The following is a 19,902-nucleotide window of genomic DNA, read 5'->3' on the forward strand; positions in this document are numbered from 1 at the left end:
TACCTGGACTTCAGTAAAGCCTTTGACACTGTCTCCCACAGCATTCTCCTAGAGAAGCTGGCGGCTCACGGCTTAGACAGGTGCACTCTTCGCTGGGTAAAAAACTGGCTGGACGGCCGGGCCCAGAGAGTTGTGGTCAACGGAGTTAAATCCAGTTGGCGGCCGGTCACGAGCGGTGTTCCCCAGGGCTCAGTACTGGGGCCGGTCTTGTTCAATATCTTTATCAACGATCTGGACGAGGGGATCGAGTGCTCCCTCAGTAAGTTTGCAGACGACACCAAGCTGGGCGTGAGTGTTGATCTCCTGGAGGGTAGGAAGGCTCTGCAGAGGGACCTGGACAGGCTGGATCGATGGGCCGAGGCCAACTGTATGAGGTTCAACAAGGCCAAGTGCCGGGTCCTGCCCTTGGGTCACAACAACCCCGTGCAACGCTACAGGCTTGGGGAAGAGTGGCTGGAAAGCTGCCCAGAGGAAAAGGACCTGGGGGTGCTGGTTGACAGCCGGCTGAACATGAGCCGGCAGTGTGCCCAGGTGGCCAAGAAGGCCAACGGCATCCTGGCCTGTATCAGAAATAGTGTGGCCAGCAGGAGCAGGGAAGTGATCGTGCCCCTGTACTCGGCACTAGTGAGGCCGCACCTCGAATACTGTGTTCAGTTTTGGGCCCCTCACTACAAGAAGGACATTGAGGTGCTGGAGCGTGTCCAGAGGAGGGCAACGAAGCTGGTGAAGGGCCTGGAGCACAAGTCTTATGAGGAGCAGCTGAGGGAACTGGGGTTGTTTAGTCTGGAGAAGAGGAGGCTGAGGGGAGACCTCATCGCGCTCTACAACTACCTGGAAGGAGGTTGTAGCGAGGTGGGTGTTGGTCTCTTCTCCCAAGTAACTAGCGATAGGACGAGAGGAAATGGCCTCAAGTTGCACCAAGGGAGGTTTAGATTGAACATTAGGAGAAATTTCTTCACTGAAAGAGTGGTCAGGCCTTGGAACAGGCTGCCCACGGAAGTGGTGGAGTCACCATCCCTGGAGCTATTATAAAGACGTGTAGATGAGGCCCTTAGGGACATGGTGTAGTGGGCATGGTGTGTTGGGTTGACGGTTGGACATGATGATCTTAGAGGTCTTTTCCAACCTGTATGATTCTATGATTCTATGATTCTATATTGAGACTGGGACTGAAGGAAATGCCACCATGGTGGCACATACCACCGTCTTCTATTTTGGTCCTTTATTTAGCTTTTCTTCTTCTTTTTTTTTTTCTTCCTTTAACTCTAGAGCTTTTTCAGTTGTCTCAGATAGGAGTAAGACCCCTTGCTTCCTGGAGACCATGGCTGGATGTCTATTTAGGTTAAACACTAAACTGTCCACGTGTGTGTATGCTGATCAAAGCATATGTCACGTATCTGAATACAGAAATCAGATATGCTTTGCATGAACTTTGACATAGCTCATTATCTTACTCAACCCAAGAATCCACACAAAGCATTTCATAAACGATAGCCAAAATCACTCAACTCTTTGAAGCATAGGTACTGCTTTATCATTTTTCTTAAAAACCTTGTCATATAATGCCCTGTATATCTTACTGAAAAGACTGCCGTCACTTGCACGAGCAGCCTAAGCTGCTGCTGTTTTTCTGAATGGAAGTACAATTGCAATGTACTTAAGGGTGCTCTCAAGTGCCAGAACAGGTGACAGGAGGCATATTCGTAGTCCTTTGTGCACTGCCACCTATTACAAGAGGCTTGCATGGTTAGAAATAAATACAGAATATGATTCACGGAAAGAGCTGCTGCTGAAACTATCTAACAGCTTTTTCAACGCCCCAGCACATAGTTTTGGATGTGAAAGACATTCTTGGTTAGAGAAAGGATACTCGTGACATAGTTGAAAAAATTCTCATACTGGAAGTTTCCTTGTTGGCAGATTTTGTTGATGGCTTTCAGGAACAAGTTCTCACCCCTCGGCCACTCATGCTGAAGCAGAACAACTACGTGGCCCAGCGCCATATCATCTCTGCTGTCTGTGAAAGCTCTGAGCTTCAGGGAAAAAATTGACATTGAGACAATCAGGAAACCCATGTTGCTTTTATAAATATATGGGATTCATCTCACCTATATCTGTGCAAATATAAAAGAAGTTCTTTAGGAGCGTATTTCATTCGCCCTAATATATATATTTAAAATAGGTTGGAAATTTCCAGCCAAAATACCAAATTCTCTCCACTGACCTATAAGGGAAGTCTGAATACAGACAAAAATATTTTGAGATTAATTCTCTCTCTTCTGCCCGAATTGAAGAGAAAAAATGAGAGAAAAAACCCTTCTCCATCAACACTCCCTCCCCCCCCCAAAAAAGACCCTCCACAAACCCACTTAGGTGAGAAGCACTGGAGGCACAGCCCTTCACACCTAGTCACACCACCGGGTAAGGCCATGCAGTTTCAGGACCTCAGATACATAAACTAGGCCTTAGAAACACAAAAGAATTTGAAGCCTTGACTATAGCTTACCTTGAAACAAGCTAACAATAGATGAAGGCAGTAAGGCATGATAGCTCTACTGGTACATGGCCAAAGCTTCAAATCAGACCCTGCAACAGAACAGTTTATCATACTCTTCTCTAGGGGTCTCATGATTATCTAAGTTTGGAAGAAATTAGAATGGAGCAAAATGAATCTACAATTGCCAAATCTCAGGTAGGGAGGAAAACTTTGAAGGTAAATTACGAATGATTCAAAATGTGAAGTTACACATTTTAAAATTTTTTCTTAATTTCTCTTTTCGTGTGGTAGGACTTTGTCACCAATATACTTTAATAGGTACCAACAGGAAAACCACTCACAAAAACAAGAGGGGATAAAGAACTTCCTCCCTTTTCATAATACAAAAAGAGAAGAATTATATACTCAACCGAAACACATGAACTAAAATTGACCTGACACTGAGTTTAGGGTAGTAGCAACTCCATACCTTTCCTGAATTTAGACTTTACTTTAGGTTGCTCCTCTTGTACTTTACCTCCTTCTTGTACTGGAAGTAAAATACAGCACATGAGGTCAAGCACTTTTTCGCATGTTTGCTATAAAAAGAAGAAGAGAGACGTGATAATGCTAAGCCTAAATTAAAGTTCTTAAAATTCAGATATGTTAATAATGATTAAAAATTTCAGACACCGCAAAAGCAAAAACAATGATAAAGTTCTCTGCTAGAACTTGAGTGGACCTAATGCGTAACTTAGTTTGGCTGAGCAAAAAGACAATTTTACAATTAAACAATCTCTGAGAGCCTACATAAGTCATCTGAATTGTGAAAAAATATGTATTGGCATTCTTCATTTCAAGAGTGTAAGATCAATACAACTGCAATCAAAAACTATTTTATTTTGAAGGATTAAGTTTTCAAATGAATTCTTAGAATAGTTTTTAAAAGCTTGTTCTGTCCATAGTAAAAATAGAAAGGAAAATGGCAATCTGACAGCATGACAGAAATGCAATGAATTTTTAATGCTATTTCCGAGAAACAATAAGAGGTCTGTGGGGAACTATTATCACATTTCCAATGAAAAAGTAGTAAACTGAAAGGGACAAAAAGACTTGTCCAGTAGTACTAGGATGACGTTAGATCCTAAGAGACCCAGCCTTTATTATTAGTGCTGACACTAACTAACCTCAGATCACCATGCACTCCTGTAATATTAAAACCACAAAATATGTATTGCAAAGGTAAAGCAAGTTCAGAGGTCAGGCCAGACAATATTGTTCTGGAGTCTCTTATACTGTCGGTTAATAACTAATTATTTTCTAAGATGATCACAGAAGTTTCTTTTCTATAAACCTTTTCTTTCCCCTGACACAGAAGCCTATACCCAAGAATTTCCCCTCAATATTTAAAAATTTTTCAGTAAAGTTAAGGGATTTGAATTTAAGGTTAAATTTACAGACAACTCAAACACTTGTAGCTATGGAAAATCACAACTGAACCCCCCAAATCATAACTACCAAATAGATTACACAAGAGAGGTGCTAATGGACAGCCAGTTAACGTGGCAGGAAGTGCAATTCTTCTCCCTGTGAAGCATGGATTTTTCAGTAGACCCTGGCTTATGTTCGATACCCTGTTGAAAGTAGGCTAACGGGAAAATTCAAACGAAGAAGACAAACGGGAACCACAGGGCCAGATGATGAAGGACCAGTGTGTGGAATGCTGTACATACCCGATATTCTCCAAGGGCAAAGTGGCACGTTGCTAACTGGATTAGCGCTCTCTGATGTTCTAGTGATCCTTGTCCTGTAATTTGCTGTGGAGAATGAGAGCCCTGAAGAGCTGCCAAGTGATGTAGGCTGCTAATTGCTTTTTTGTACTGCCCCTTTAAAAAAGATACAGAATGACAGTGTTAGGGTCTTCTGTACACAATGGGTAGAAAGATAGAAATAAAAATTCCCTTACAGAAAGCTTTCAAAACAGAGCATGTCCAAGTAACAGGGCTTCAAAATTTCAATCTAGCAGAACACGGTCCAGTGATGTGCTGTGTACAGGAGTGTGGATCGATCACTTGCAAGGCAGTGAGAAAACAAACAGAATTCTGCTTTAAAAAGCCTGTTTACAAAATCACATTTATAACTGAAAAAAATAATCATGCTCTTCAAATAATCATTGCTTTATTTAGACTGATGAAGTTTGAAATAGCTCTTGTTCAGGTACAAGTACAGGCAAAAATAAAAGACCCCCCCAAAGGAAAAATATAAAAGAACAAGCTTTGTTCTATAGATGGTATTTGGAATGAGTACAGTCAGCCTAATTTCTGAGGAGAATGATAAATTTTAATTGAGATGTTAAAATCTTCTGCTGTTTGAAAATTCTTCTCTCTGATTGTGTTCCAATAGAATGCACTGACAGATTAATAAAATGCACTTTTCTTCCATAACACTATATCTACTGGTCAAAATGCAAATGCAGAGGTCTTCTCCATATGCCAAAACTAGCTGGAATCAATGAACAGTTATTGCGACAGGAATATCCTAAGTAGGGTTCCTAGATTGTGGTAAGAATGGTATGATTCCATCCCCAAAAGGGTCATGCTTTAAAGGATAAAATCAGTAGACACTTAAAGCAGTCAAACTGGCTCATCAGAACAGCTATTCACTAGAAGGAAGAGCAATGGTGTAATTTTTACTAGTTTTTACTTTATTTTTTTACCTGGTAGATGATCATGTCTGTAAGAAAGATTCTTAACCAAAGCCAGGTGTCTGTCTTCCATGACAAACAAATTCTGGTGAACTCTGTGTAAGTGGTCAGAGAAGAAAAAGTAAAAGAGAAAATGAAGCATTTCACAGCTTTGGGTTAAAAATCAATTATCTAGAAAAAAATAGCTGAATTTAAAAATGAAAAACCAAAACAAGAGGAGTGTGAAATCTTTCAAATATAGGACATTCTCTTCTTATACAATCATATTTTGATTATACTTCTCTTCACAGTGTCCAACAAATCTAAAAGCAGCTAGGTGGTACTATTTGCCTACTTTTTAGAAGAGAAATTTGTTTTCAAGATTATCACACCAGATATTATCAGAAAGGGAGAGACACAGTAAAGACACAACTTCTTAAGCATGAACTAAAGCAGCCATTAGCAGCACATCCTCACCGAGTATTATCAGCACTACTACTAACCAACTGCTCCTTCAGTAAAAGCTGCTTCCAAGAGAAGTGGGGGTAAATAAGCACAGATGCATGAACAATGAAACGAAATCCAGGAACAAAATATTTAGAAATGCAACAACTGATAAAGCTTCTTATTGGAACTTGGATCAAAAATACTCAGGAGCCAAAGTAAATTCAATTTTAAGGATTCACAATGACAGGAATTCTATTTTAGCCACAGTAAAATTACTTCTAAGCACAGCAATGAAGCCTAAATGCAATTCTGCCCGCAGTTAGCCTTACCTTTGTCAAGTGATTCCAGAGAATAGAGCAGCTCCCAGCTCTCTCTTGCCAGTTTAAAGCTCTCTAATACTTCAATAGAGTTTGCAAGATCTGCCTTGTTTACTGTAATATGGCGACTTCGTGCCTTCCCAGAAGGATCCTCATCATCTGAGCTCTGCTTAAGAGTCAGTATGAAACAAAAAGATTCACTTCTTAATTTATATTTATTTCAAAGGACTCTAAAGTAACAGAAGTTCCACTGAACACAAGAAAACAATTCTGTACTAGAGATGCCAAGGTCCTAGTTTAAGTGCTTTTAAGTGACTTCGCTTAGCTTGTTTTAATAGAACAAACTGTTTTGCTACCAAGAAACTTAGTGGTATAGCGTGATAAACAGTATTCAGTTCTAATCATGAAAAGTCAATTAATTTGGAGGTTTAGCTGTAGAACATATGACTGCTATAGCTACCTTTTTTAACAGCTGCTGCAGTCTCTGCTGAACTTCTTCAAGTTAAAGGATTCACATCAGCACATACATGTCTACAGCAATTGCTACAAAAATTGTTTTATTCTTGCTAGCTTTAGCCAAAAAAAATCTGTTTGCAAATTGTGGTCATAAATGGCTATTCCAGGGTAGCTCTAAAAATATGTCTATTACATCTGTGTCAAAACCACTATTGTCTAAATTCCAGTACCAATGCCATTCCCGTTACGAACAAAGAAGTCCAGAAAAGTTACCATTGTTTTTTCTCTTCCTTCGGCAAGTTTCCTCTTCTTGTGTATGTGTTTGTTACGATCAATATCTGTATCACCATAGATGTTGGTCACATCCTCAAGAAGAACCAGTGGGGCTTGGTTTGGAGCATTTGGACCTGGATTTAAATATAAATTAATTCAAGATTGCTCTAAACTGATCTGAAAGGTCTCATGCCTACATCAAGCTGGTTTTGTTTCCTTCACAAGCAATGATTATAATGCTAGAGAAAACAATCTGAAATTAATTCACTTAAGTTTTATAAGCTTAAACTATGCTGGTAAAGCTATGGTTTTCTCAAAGTAGCCTTACGGTAAAGGTCAGAATGCATTTACCAGATGTCACAAGAGTTTGCTTGAGAGCTTCAGCATATCTTTGAATCCTTTTCTTACGGAGCAGTCACAAGATATACTCAGGCAGCAGGTGTTCTCTCATCAACCATTATTTGCTTTTATATAAGTACAACTATTCAACAGGTGAACAGAACAAATGACTCTGAAGTTAACAGTCACAAACATGGCAAAGCACAGCAATATTCTCAAAACATTCTCATGAGAAACCAAAGCAATATGCTGACAGGCACTGATGCCTCAAAGAAGTGAGTGTATTTTATCACAAGATTTCCCTAGTAGGATCACTCCGTGTCAGCTTTGCCCCCACTGATTTCAGTGTACAGAATTAAACCTTTAATTGACTGCCAGAGCCCATCATCACTCCCCAAAGCCTCTAGAGAAGCCTCATTTTGAAGCACAGAAGAATAATTTCTACTTCCACTGGTGTCACAGAACATCCGGTGGGATCTGGTACCTGTTATTTCAGACCTCGGTGCTTAAGTTTCATTAGATATAAATAGCAGCAGCACTTCTTAACCTCAAACAACATTGGTACATGGCCACTATTGAGAAAGCTTTCCTTCTGAAAACATTTTCTCCTTTTGCACAATGAAGTTGTATATAGATGTGCAAAGCTCAGACAAAGAGAAATATAAAGGAACGGGAAAATCCATTAATCTGTTTTCCCTTTTTGAAATCTCTACCAGATAAGACAACAGTGCGGACAGGTATTTTCAGTATGTGCATTTCTTCTATTTGCAGGAAGGTATGAGGCTAAGGCCTCATTCATAATTGCAAAGAACTAATTTGAGAGCTTAGTACAAGGACAATCCATTTCATCTCTTGACATAAAAGAACCCTATTAAGCTTTTCCAATCTACTCAGATGCGATGTGTAAGCAGTCCACTACAACAGAAGTTAATGTTACAAGAAACAATCAACCTGGCATACTTATCAAATAATGTTATCTCCTTTGACTAGGTTCAAACTAAATACCACCATTGAAATGTCCCCTACACAAAGGCTACAACACATTGAAATCACCTCTCCTGTACCATCACGTATTCCACTGTGTTGGAATCTAACCTGTGTGAACTGAAAATAGAGCCAAATCATAATGTAGAAAATAGCATCCATGAGAAACAGGTATGAAAGAACCACCACTGGGATGCTGGAAGAGTTTTATGACTAGAATCTCAAGAGCTGCCTACTTCTAACACCTGAAAAGAAAGGAGTGGGTTTTTCTTTTATTCATACTGATTTGAATGAATACCAGTTAAGTGCTTTGCTTTCCAAAGAAATGTTCTCTACTTAGTAGCAGGCAAGTGCACTGTAGCCTTTATTCCAAAACCTCCAGCCCTAAACCAAAACAAAACCTAACCTCACCGTTGACTTGGACTGCAAACCTTCTCTTACATTACTGAAAATTACACAGCCATACAAAGAGCAATGTTGTGTTTTTCTGTCTAACCGAGCTCTAGAATCTACGCTTACAGAGTTTTTAATTGATTTCTAGCACAGAGTTATAAATAAACCCCTAAAAGCATCAGCCCAAATAGCAATTCCTGCCAAGCCTGCAGGCAGCCTTAAAGTTATGAGAGGTGTGAATTGCCTCATTCATTTCTCAAGTCTCCAGCAAGGCAGATATGAATTATGTAAGAGAAATTCATTGAAAAGTTTTCTCTCAAGAGGTTTCTTGCAAGTCCATGCACATGAGAAGAAAGTCACAGATCAAAGCTCAGAGCTACTGGATTAAGGAGGAGACAGCTTTTTTCCCCACCACTACGCTTCCAAAATATGTAGGATTCTACATTTCTACAGTGAGCCCTCCAAAGAAGAGGAAAAACCGTAATGATAGAAAGGATATGAAAGGCACTGAATACCACTGGACTTTAATGCTAAAGCAGAAATGAGTAAGAGATGTCTTGGAAATATTTTCCTGATGTGAGTAAATGACAGAGGGTACCAGAAGTCCTGCACCAAAGGGACTGCGCTCTGCTATCTCAGTATACATTCTCTTTTTGGTGTACAACTTAGAAAGGAACATTTTCACCAGCGCTCTACTTCCTTTCTTCCTCAATTCAGCATCAAGCAGCTAAAACTATATGCACAGCTAAAGTATCTCACTGCCCCGCCATAACTCTTCTTTCTTCTGGATAGAACAAAAAACTCAACTCCATTAGTTCCTGTATTTGTTAAAGTGACTACATCTTCTCTGCATAGAAATTGCCATGTCATTTGTCTTCTGAGCTTAGCTATCTACTGACATTGTTCAACTGATTACCCAACTTTCTGTAAAGTTGTTTAAAACTCATCATTTGTTTCATTACTCAAATGATGATTTGCTCCATGCAGGAAATTGTCATGAAACTTATGAATACAACAAACAGAATTAAAATTGTAATTTTATCATGAATAAGTAATTGTAGTGTTAATAAGTACTAATTACCTATGGTGACAATTGTTATTGTTGCAACGAATTCCCTAGCAGTGAGCGAAGAAGCAGGAAATGCACACTATTAAGAGTTGAAAATTGCTCTTTATGATGCTGTTTATTTCAGTAAGTTCTAAACAAACTGAAGGTTAAAGAACTTCCCTCAGCTCTGGGCCATCCCCGAGAAGTCCAGGCAACCCCTGAAGAAGCAATCCAAGGTGTTCCAAGCAATCTGATATGCCCCAAATGCAGATTTAAGTGGGTAGGAAAAAGCACAGGTAACATTCATACTTTAAATGTTCAATTTACAAATTAATTACAAATTGGGATTAATGTGCAAAACACACCTTAAAGATTATGCTTAAACTATACAAAGAAAGGCAAGTTGGAAGCTTGTGAATTTCAGGAAATCTTTTCCTATTCAGTTTTTCTTTGATTAATTATAAATTTATTGTGTGTTCCTAATGCAAAAACATCTTCACTTATTTTGTGGAAGCTTTTTGTACAATCTTTTGATTGAAGGAAGCCACGAAAATGTCAGCTTCAAAGAAACACAACCAGAGGAGAAAATGAAACATGATGCTGATGGAAAAGTAGGAATCAACCCTAGGGATGTTTCTCATAACATCTGGTCTGTTACTTTCCTCTTTGCTAGACAACTAACTGCTGCTGGTCAAGGTTGAAACCACGATGCTAAGTTAGATTGATCTTTGGTTTGATTCACTACCGCAGTTGTCATGAACTACTTCTGCTGGCAAGACTAATGGCTTGGGAGAATTTTAAAAAAGAGCCATGTCACTTTGTCAGATGACAGTTTCAAAAGACTAATGAGAAAAGATCTTTCAGACATTAGCAATGAAATCACAAAGAACTCTTTACAGAAGCTGAAACATTAGAAACTAACCTTGAAAGAGCGATGGCTGGATGTTGCTGACATACTGGAATGCATTTTTGAAGAAGACCAACATCGTGGAATACACAACTTGATTCTTGTATTTCGCGTGTGCATCACTATCAAAGTTACTGATATACCTGCAGAGGTCTTTCATTCGATGCAAAATATCACCAAAACTTCTGAGGAAGAGAGACAAAAAGAATTCAGGATGTTACACAGACTCCAAAACTAAAGGAAAGAATGCACAGTGAATATGAAAAACTTGATGTTTTGGCTGAGGAAATTCCCCAGCTGCCAGTCAGTGGAGGCTGGGAATGCACGCCAGTGAAACTTCACTAAACATTTACCACGTGTCTCTTTGCTGAGGCACCTAGGGAAGGATACCCCACAGTACTATAGTTCTTATGCATGGCTTCCATCAACAAAGATTTAGTTTAGAGACTAATTTGAAAGTGTTCCCTGGATTCATGTTTTTGCTTTACATTGTACAGTCTTGAAAGAAAAGCTGCACTGAATTTACACAAAATGTGCTCATGTTAAAATCTTTCTTCAACCCATCTCCTTAAGAATTAAAACCCCAAATTCTCCTTGAGAAGAAATACCTGGAAAAGTACACATTTCTCACCTTCTTCCCTTGTCCATTTGCCATTCACACCTCATTCCCACCACAGACAATATTTTAAATAGCCTCTCCCAAGGATCTGTAATCTGGGATGATTTCTCTGTGAGACCATCTATTACATATTTCTGAGAGCTACGCTTGCTTGGAGACATAATATCAGAGGAATCTTGTGAACCTAGGAAAACCAGCACATTTTTCTCTTCATAAAGAAATCAAACCAACTGATTTATTTTCAAGACGGAGACATGTAAAAACGTACATCGGAGCTTTCAGGCTAACCATTCTTTACTGAGGCCAACAGGGAGCAGTAGGCATTTCTGCCTCCTTGTACAAGAGAGCTGGTAGGCTGGATAAGGAGATCTTGGACATCTTGTCCTACCTCTCAGTACATAAGTTGAAGCATCATGAGCATCATGACTAAGTAGTTGAAGCATCATGACGTATTTTGGTATCAAAGAACTAAGAAACGTCAAATACTACTATTAATCCTTGTCTACGAGATACATTACATAAAAGTAATGCATTCTTCATTTACAGACGTCACTTCTGTAATACTAAAATACATTCTAAGAAAGGTTAATTTTGTAAAAATATTCTTACCTTGATATTGGCTTTCTGTCTGTGTAGATCTAGTTACATAGTTAATATAAAATTCCGCTGCTTTATTCAGATATTTATATAACAAGCTGGCAGGAAGTCGAACATCAGGGTTGTTAATTATTAGAGGAAGAACATCACAAACTAAAATAGAAAACAAACCAAAAAAAACCTTTAGGTTTGTGGGGTTTTTTGTTCTATTTGTCCTAAGTAAGGTTTCTCAATCAGCAATGTAAGCCTCCACCTCTGGCTGACCATACACCTCAAAGGATCACAAAGAACCTCACATGAATGACTGTAATACCAATTTGTACCATATGGTTAGCCTGGCCTAATGTGGCCTGGGCCTCTTCTGACTAAAGCGGTTTTCTAATCTTAATATCTTGAAAGTAATTTACTGAACTCAGAATCTTGCCATACTAAAAAGTTGTATAATAAAACAAGAACATTAATATTTTCTTACCAAATAATTTTCTAAAACAATTCACTGGGGATTCTTGGTCTTCAATACTTTCAGCATCTAATAACGTTTCTCCAAGGCCTACCTGTGTAAGCAGAGGTGAAAATCAAACACTGGACCAGTCCTAGAAACTTTTTGAACTGCAACTCAATGGAGTTGAACAATAATTCAGTGGATGCATGAATAGCAATTCACTATAGGGCAACTGCATGTGCTAGCCTCTAAATACATAGTTAAACTATCCCTACTTAATAACAGGTGAAAAGCAATGCCAGAAGATAGCAAAACAAGACCAAGAGAAAAATTGTGCATGCAACTGTATCAGTAAAGACATGCACAGACAGGTGAAAGCCATGGAAGTACCAGGCCTTAAAGTTGCAGCTTGTCACCTGAGCTGTAGTTAGTAACTGACTGCGCACTCTGCCTGATGCTAGTACGAGCTAGAACGTGTTAGTGTAAGTCAGTCTCAGAACTAACAGGTTTCATAGTCTTTAAACTATTTTTAAACTATCCTTAAACTGTCCTTAAATGAAGTAGGTCATCATTTAAAGAGCTCCAGCTGTAGTTTCGTAAGTCAAAGCACACACGCTGCTTGTTAGAGTCTAGTCATAACTTCAAAGCACTCTGCCCTCAATGAGAGTTTACTGACAAAAAGCTGAAACAATATTCTTTCTTAGACCATAACACTCCTCTACGCTCTTTTTTGTGCTATTCTGCTTTTTCAAAAAGCATGGAATATTTTTTGCATTTACAAAACAAAAAATTGTTTTATTTGCTTCCATTTGTTTTCTGCCCAATTCTTTCCTGGTGGTAACCTCAAGATACAGCAATCTGAACTATTAGCCGCAATTAAACATGAATAAAAAGACTCACCCTCTCACTAGGCAAAGGAAAATACATTTCAGCAAAATCTCAAGAAACAGAATGCCAATATCCTGAATCGTTACTATGTGCTTCTCTTCTCTTACCCCGTGTTGCACCACAGTCTCTGGGAAACGTCGCAGAAGGAGTAGTAGCATTTCTGCCCTTTCTAATGTGTTAAAACACTGCTCTGTGGCCTTCAGTAACATTTCACACTGGACCCGACCAGGAAGGGTTTCAAATAATCCTTAAAAAAAAATTAAAATATTTAACTTGCTATGTCTGAATTGTAAAGGTGACTGACAAAGGGTAAAAGAGTAGTCAACATCACCTTGCCATGCAGAGTGAAAAAGATTTCCTTATACTTTTTTCTGCTTTTAATATCTATGCCTGGAAAAAAATGTCTGTTTCTTTCAGAGAAGATCATATGAGTATTTTTCTGTGTTTATTCGGGTGCACAGAACTTGAATTAACAAGTAAGACTGCTAATGAGTGGAATACTGAAAATCCTAATACTTAAATATTTGACATTTTAAGATGCTTTTCCAAGAATGTTCATGTATTTTTTTTACTTACATTCCACTTCTACAATTAATACTTTCATTATTAAAAGATAGTATTTTCAATTTAAACTTCCAATGAGACACTAAAAAGAAACCAACATATTCTCCCTGGAAGCTTTATGTATTCTCTCTGAAAAATAAACACACCCCATGAAAAAGCAAATGTTTCCTTAACTGGAATAGCCTGTATGCAGAGTTACACATTGCTTATCCTTAGAGCTTCTGAAGCACGTATTCAAACAGCAGATTATAATTTCTCAGGTGTAAATCCTGCTTTCAAAACTGCCTGTGGTTGCCAGCAGTGAATGCCAAGCCCTTCCGGTCACTGTCCATTTTCATAACCCTCACTTCATATGTACGAATTCACCCCATTTTTATGATCATTCATTGTTCTCTGCAATCAGTGAGATGATGATTCATAAGTCCCATTCCAGTCATTCCCTATACAATCTCTTTTCTAAGTGCTTGTTGTTCTGGCAGATTTAGTCTACCCATATCAGAGACAAAGCAATGGGAACCAGCTTCTCATGTCCCGTTGCTTTCCTAAGCCTAACATACTGAATGAAGTCTCTAAGGCTGAACTGAGCAAAAAAATGTGCAACCCACAAGCAAGGTTAGAAAGACTGACATTTACTTGCCACACTAGACATGTAACCAGAGGGCTTATCTTTAGATTCCTTCAGGACTCTCCCTATACGCTGAATAGAATCCTTACCTCTTAAAAATTGTGTCTGCTTATCCTGCGAGTCATTCCTTAATGCTGATGTAATAACGCTAATCTCCCTCCATACAGCAGGTTGGTCTGGAAAATTCACAAACCTGTAATAAAGTTTGAGGCAAGGAATGCACAATGATCTCAAAATCTGTTTCCAAGACAAAACCTTTCTACGAAAGAAGGTGCATGGGCAAATGGAAAATAAAACCTTCCTTTTTACTGTTTATTTTTAATTAATAAGACCTTTTTTGCTTAATTTATCCACACGGATTTCCAAGAACACTCACATTATATTTTTGGAAACACTGATATTTATGGAAACAAGCACCTGGCATAGTTGTAGAGTTCCAGCTCCGATTACTTACATGTCATAGAGCAGCCTGCCTGCAGACGCTGTCCTTTCAGCATTCCTCTCAATAGTGTACATCTCATACTGCAAGATGGAAGAACAGAACATTAGCTTTCTTGAATACATTTATGAATCAGATTAGTCCTGCCACTCTAAAAAACTGTCACAAATTTGCCACAGCAGTCTGAATAACAGAAAATGAAAGGATTGCAAGATTTGCTGTAGAAATTAGGAGCTGAGTTTAGACTATCTAATCACACATTAAATTAGGCATAAACTTCTGTACAATAAGTACTCTAACATTAACATGCTCGCTTTATTTTTACACAAATAAAAAACTTAGTGAGAATTCAAAGAGTTCCTTGATCAGGTTTTGTTTCCAGTCAAATGCAATGCAAAAACCCAACCTATTACAAAAGCCATAGGCAAGAGAGGTACTTTAAATGTCTGTTAGAAATGACGTTTTTTTGCAACAGCAAACCCAATGTTTCATCATGTGCAAGAAGCAGAAAAGGACCTTCCCCTCAGTTATTAAAAAAACAACACTTTCACCTCTTTCACAAAGCAGTCATAGGAGTGGATTTTATTGCAGTGAAACACAACGAGCAGTTACAAGTTTGCCGCTTTATTTTTAACCACTGGACACCCCAGTGAGAGGCTGGGCACCTGCGGCACCGCCGCCGCACGGCTCTGCGCTTCCCAACAGCCGCCCTGTGCATTCAGGAGGGAGTGAAACGCGACAAAGAAAGTCTGCAAAGGAGCGTTCGGCTGCAAAATACGGGTGCTGAGCCCGGCCCCTATCATGGGTGCTGGGTCGGAGCCCTCTGGGGATGCCGGGCCAGGCCTCTAGCTGGGTGCTAGACCCGGACGCCTGTCCGGGCGGTGTGTCTGGCCCCTGCCATGGGTGCTGGGGCTGGCCCCTGCCAGGCAGCCGCCCTTCTCCGCATCCCCTAGCAGGGCCCTGCCGCAGCCGCCACGGTGAGTAACGGACGAAACGGCGTCATTGCAGGCGCTGCAAAGTCCCCGTCACCACGGCATCCGGCCGCCCCGCCCCTCCGCCCCCATTGGCCGAATCGCCAGTCAGTCAGGCAGCGGCCGGCGCAAGGCCGTGTGGGGGAGCTGCGCGCCGCGCCTTTATATTGCGCCGGTGCGGTGGCGTTTACCTGTATGTTGAAGTCGGCGGGGTAGAGGCTCCGCGCCGTGATGAGCCAGGCCTTGGCCGCCCACAGGTCCCCCGGCACCAGCTCGCGGGCCCGCTTCACTAGGAACTCGCAATCCCCCTGCGCCGACATCTTGCTCCCGGCCCGGCCGCCGGGCGGCGCGCATGCGCCCCGCTGTCCCGGGGCGGTCTCTTCCTCTCCTCCGCCCCGCCCTAGCGGCGCGCGGCTGAGGGGGCGCGCGCCTGCCGCCATTTTGGAAGCGGGCAGGAGAGCTCTCGGCGCTTGGTGCTGGCCGCCTCCCCGTGCTGGTGGGGCGGGCGGCTCCGCCCGGCCGAGGTTGCTCCGTCTCCCTCCCTTCTGCCGCTCTTTCGGTCCCGGGATGTGTCTTTTCTGTGGTGGCTGCTGGGCCGGAGCTAGTGAGGGGCAAGAAGCCTGCAGTGGCAAGGGGGTGCAAGGACTTTGAAGGGGTGGTAGGCTGAGGAGGGCCTGTGGAGCAGGAAGTTTAGGAGTTAGGAGGACTTGTATGGGTAGGGAGGACTACAGCAATTTCGTGTAGCCCAAGGCAATAGTTTGGGCTCCCAAAGCTTGTGACTGACCACAGGGAATTTTGGGAGCAAAGATAAAAGGCGCCAGCTCTTCAGCCTTTGGCAGCTAGTGTGATAGTGATAGGAGACTTGCCAAGCTGCTCTCAAGAAACCTGTGTTTTGGCTCTGTGGGCAGTGTCATGGGTATAATGGCGCTTAGCAGCAACTGAGTTAAAATCACTGATGTTGGTTGCAGTGGAGCGCTTTAAAAGTCCAAGGCCATAGCACTACCGCCTGGGCTCGTGCTTCTCAAAGGTTCCTATAGCCGAGTACCAAGGTCAACAGCAGCAGATGCCAAGGAAGAACACGACCTTTCACCACAGAAATGCACCTAGCCTTCAACAAATTGGAACTGACATTTGCTTGTTATCATTAGTTTTCAGTCTTAAGATGCTTAATTACAAGCCTGTCTCTTTCCTTTCTGTTACTTACCTAAAATGTAAATTTCTCCATTTTTTTCCTTGTCACTTTTGTTGTTTGCTCCTTTCAAGTAGGCTATTCCTTTCTTATGTAGTAACAGACCTTACAGACTTTACACTTGGGAACTTCCACTGATCAAATCCATAAATCTCCACATCTAGGAGTTAGTGTAATAATCCAATTAGCAAATAGTTTTAACAGACTTTTAATCTCTGTTATAGGTAAGGGGCAAGGTCCCTGTTTTCCTGCTGAGGTGACTGTGGTGTATTTTTGCCTTGTTCTTTCTCAGTTATTGCACAAGGCTCACAGATGCCTCTCATTATTCTGGTGCAGGTGGAAAATGTGTTCTCATGGTGCTAGGCTGCCACAGATTTTCAGTTGTAGAGTCCTTTTGAGGGCTAGCAAGTTGGCTTCTCAGCTCCTCTCTTCTCGTATTCCTAAAGCACTAGTGGCGTTATGTGAGGAACTTTCCACACTCTTTTGGTGGGAATGTTACTTCAATTTCACTCTGTGGCCGCAATGTTGGACTGTGCTTGGGGGAGAGATGCCATGTGAACATTGGCAGATTTCAGCAAGAGTTGTGCTTGCAAAAGCTCTGCCCTCTGAGGGAGGGGGCTGAGTCCAGACTAACTTTGAACTGTCATTATTCCATGCCCTGTTTTGATTTCCTGCTTCTGTATTAACAAATCCTAACTAGGGATCCATTACAAATGATGGTAGTAACAACTATTGCAGAAGTGCTTCATTGAAAGCAGTTGATCCTATCTTTCAACAGCCAGCGGTGCATGCTGGCTGCGACAGGATCCTCTTCATTGCCCCCTTTCTCAGGGCTCTCATCATATATGGGTCAGTTGCAATTTGAAGGAGCACAAAGTATGGGATTAATTTGCCATTCAGAGAGGTGACAAAGCCACAGCAGAAAGTCAGCTGTCCCTTGTAAAACAGATGCCTCCTCTTCTTCTTCTCCTGCCCCTGCTGTCAAATCTACAAACTGCTGTAGGATGGCACAGGCCTTTAGAAATTACTTAGTCGCCATCACGGAAACATGGTGGGATGAGTCTCACGATTGGAATGCTGCAATGGATGGCTATAAGCTCTTCAGAAGGGACAGGTGAGGAAGGAGAGGCGGTGGGGTAGCCCTGTATGTTAGGGAGTGCTTCGACTGTCTAGAGCTCAATGGTAGTGATGACGAGGTTGAGTGCTTGTGGGTAAGGATGAGGGGGAAGGCCAACAAGGCAGATATCCTGCTGGGAGTCTGTTATAGACCACCTAGCCAGGATGAGGAGGCAGACGAAATATTCTACAAGAGGCTGGCGGAAGGTCTCCCAGTCGCTAGCCCTTGTTCTTGTGGGGGACTTCAACTTTCCGGACGTCTGCTGGAAATACCACACGGCAGAGAGGAAACAGTCGAGGAGGTTCCTGGAGTGTGTGGAGGATAACTTCCTGATGCAGCTGGTAAGCGAGCCCGCTAGGGGAGGTGCCTCGCTTGACCTGCTGTTCACAAACAGAGAAGGACTGGTGGGAGACGTGGTGGTCGGAGGCCGGCTTGGGCTTAGCAACCATGAAATGGTAGAATACTCAATACTTAGTGAAGTAAAGAGGGGGGACAGCAAAACCACTCCCATGGACTTCCGGCGGGCGGACTTTGGCCTGCTCAGGACACTGGTCGAGAGGGTCCCTTGGGAGACAGTCCTGAAGGGCAAAGGGGTCCAGGAAGGCTGGACGTTCTTCAAGAAGGAAGTCTTAAAGGCGCAGGAGCGGGCTGTCCCCATGTGCCGCAAGAAGAACGGGCGGGGAAGACAACCGGCCTGGCTGAATGGGGAGCTCTGGCTGGGACTCAGGAAAAAAAGGAGAGTTTATCACTTGTGGAAGAAGGGGCAGGCAACTCAAGAAGAGTACAGGGATCTCATTAGGTCGTGCAGAGAGGAAATTAGAAAGGCAAAAGCCCGGCTAGAACTCAACCTGGCCACTGTCGTGCGAGACAACAAAAAATGCTTTTACGAGTATATTAATGACAAAAGGAGAGCCAAGGAGAATCTCCATCCTCTATTGGATGCGGGGGGCAACATTGCCACCAAGGATGAGGATAAGGCTGAGGTACTCAACACCTTCTTTGCCTCAGTCTTTAGTAGTCAGAGTGGTTATCCTCAGGGTACTCAGCCCCTTGAGCTGGAAGACAGGGATGACGAGCAGGATAGATCCCCCATAATTCAAGAGGAAGAAGTTAATGACCTGCTATGCCACCTGGACGTTCATAAGTCTATGGGGCCGGATGGGATCCACCCGAGGGTATTGAGGGAGCTGGCAGAGGAGCTTGCCAAGCCGCTTTCCATCATTTACCAGCAGTCCTGGTTAACTGGGGAAGTCCCGGACGACTGGAGGCTCGCCAATGTGACGCCCATCTAGAAGAAGCGCCAGAAGGAGGATCCGGGGAACTACAGGCCGGTCAGCCTGACCTCAGTGCCAGGGAAGATCATGGAGCGGTTGGTTTTGAGGGCGCTCACGAGCCATGTCCGGGGCAACCAGGGGATCAGGCCCAGCCAGCACGGGTTCATGGAAGGCAGGTCCTGCTTGACCAACCTGATCTCCTTCTATGACCAGGTGACCCGCCTCGTGGATGAGGGAAAGGCTGTGGATGTGGTCTACCTGGACTTCAGTAAAGCCTTTGACACTGTCTCCCACAGCATTCTCCTAGAGAAGCTGGCGGCTCACGGCTTAGACAGGTGCACTCTTCGCTGGGTAAAAAACTGGCTGGACGGCTGAGCCCAGAGAGTTGTGGTCAACGGAGTTAAATCCAGTTGGCGGCCAGTCACGAGTGGTGTTCCCCAGGGCTCAGTACTGGGGCCGGTCCTGTTCAATATCTTCATCAATGATCTGGACGAGGGGATCGAGTGCTCCCTCAGTAAGTTTGCAGACGACACCAAGCTGGGCGGGAGTGTTGATCTGCTGGAGGGCAGGAAGGCTCTGCAGAGGGACCTGGACAGGCTGGATCGATGGGCCGAGGCCAACTGTATGAGGTTCAACAAGGCCAAGTGCCGGGTCCTGCCCTTGGGTCACAACAACCCCATGCAATGCTACAGGCTTGGGGAAGAGTGGCTGGAAAGCTGCCCAGAGGAAAAGGACCTGGGGGTGCTGATTGACAGCCGGCTGAACATGAGCCGGCAGTGTGCCCAGATGACCAAGAAGGCCAACGGCATCCTGGCCTGTATCAGAAATAGTGTGGCCAGCAGGAGCAGGGAAGT

The 19,902-nt window shown here is 42.5% G+C and overlaps 1 protein-coding gene across 14 annotated transcripts in view; it reads right to left on the bottom strand.

The window, feature by feature from the left end:
- Positions 1 to 15,826, bottom strand: part of INTS10 (integrator complex subunit 10) — a 23,941-nt gene extending 8,115 nt beyond the window's left edge. For 3 of the 14 annotated variants that reach the window (XM_075149779.1, XM_075149778.1, XM_075149785.1), the window contains exons 1-15: positions 15,660 to 15,826; positions 14,513 to 14,580; positions 14,148 to 14,251; positions 12,977 to 13,116; positions 12,012 to 12,093; positions 11,552 to 11,692; positions 10,955 to 11,126; positions 10,339 to 10,508; positions 6,653 to 6,786; positions 5,936 to 6,101; positions 5,193 to 5,275; positions 4,210 to 4,362; positions 2,967 to 3,075; positions 2,507 to 2,586; positions 1,900 to 2,033 (exon numbers count right to left, since the gene is read on the bottom strand). In XM_075149779.1, the coding sequence (XP_075005880.1) occupies positions 1,900 to 2,033; positions 2,507 to 2,586; positions 2,967 to 3,075; positions 4,210 to 4,362; positions 5,193 to 5,275; positions 5,936 to 6,101; positions 6,653 to 6,786; positions 10,339 to 10,508; positions 10,955 to 11,126; positions 11,552 to 11,692; positions 12,012 to 12,093; positions 12,977 to 13,116; positions 14,148 to 14,251; positions 14,513 to 14,580; positions 15,660 to 15,788 (1,865 nt within the window). In that variant the 5' untranslated portion in view covers positions 15,789 to 15,826. Of the gene's footprint in view, positions 1 to 957; positions 1,153 to 1,870; positions 2,034 to 2,506; positions 2,587 to 2,966; positions 3,076 to 4,209; positions 4,363 to 5,192; positions 5,276 to 5,935; positions 6,102 to 6,652; positions 6,787 to 10,338; positions 10,509 to 10,954; positions 11,127 to 11,551; positions 11,693 to 12,011; positions 12,094 to 12,976; positions 13,117 to 14,147; positions 14,252 to 14,512; positions 14,581 to 15,048; positions 15,532 to 15,659 lie in introns of those variants that run through there. The other 11 variants (XM_075149771.1, XM_075149777.1, XM_075149783.1 and 8 more) reach the window with 10 other exon arrangements.
- Positions 15,827 to 19,902: the final 4,076 nt, after the last annotated feature.

Source organism: Calonectris borealis, chromosome 4, assembly GCF_964195595.1.
Source record: "Calonectris borealis chromosome 4, bCalBor7.hap1.2, whole genome shotgun sequence".
Taxonomy (NCBI): Eukaryota; Metazoa; Chordata; class Aves; order Procellariiformes; family Procellariidae; genus Calonectris; species Calonectris borealis.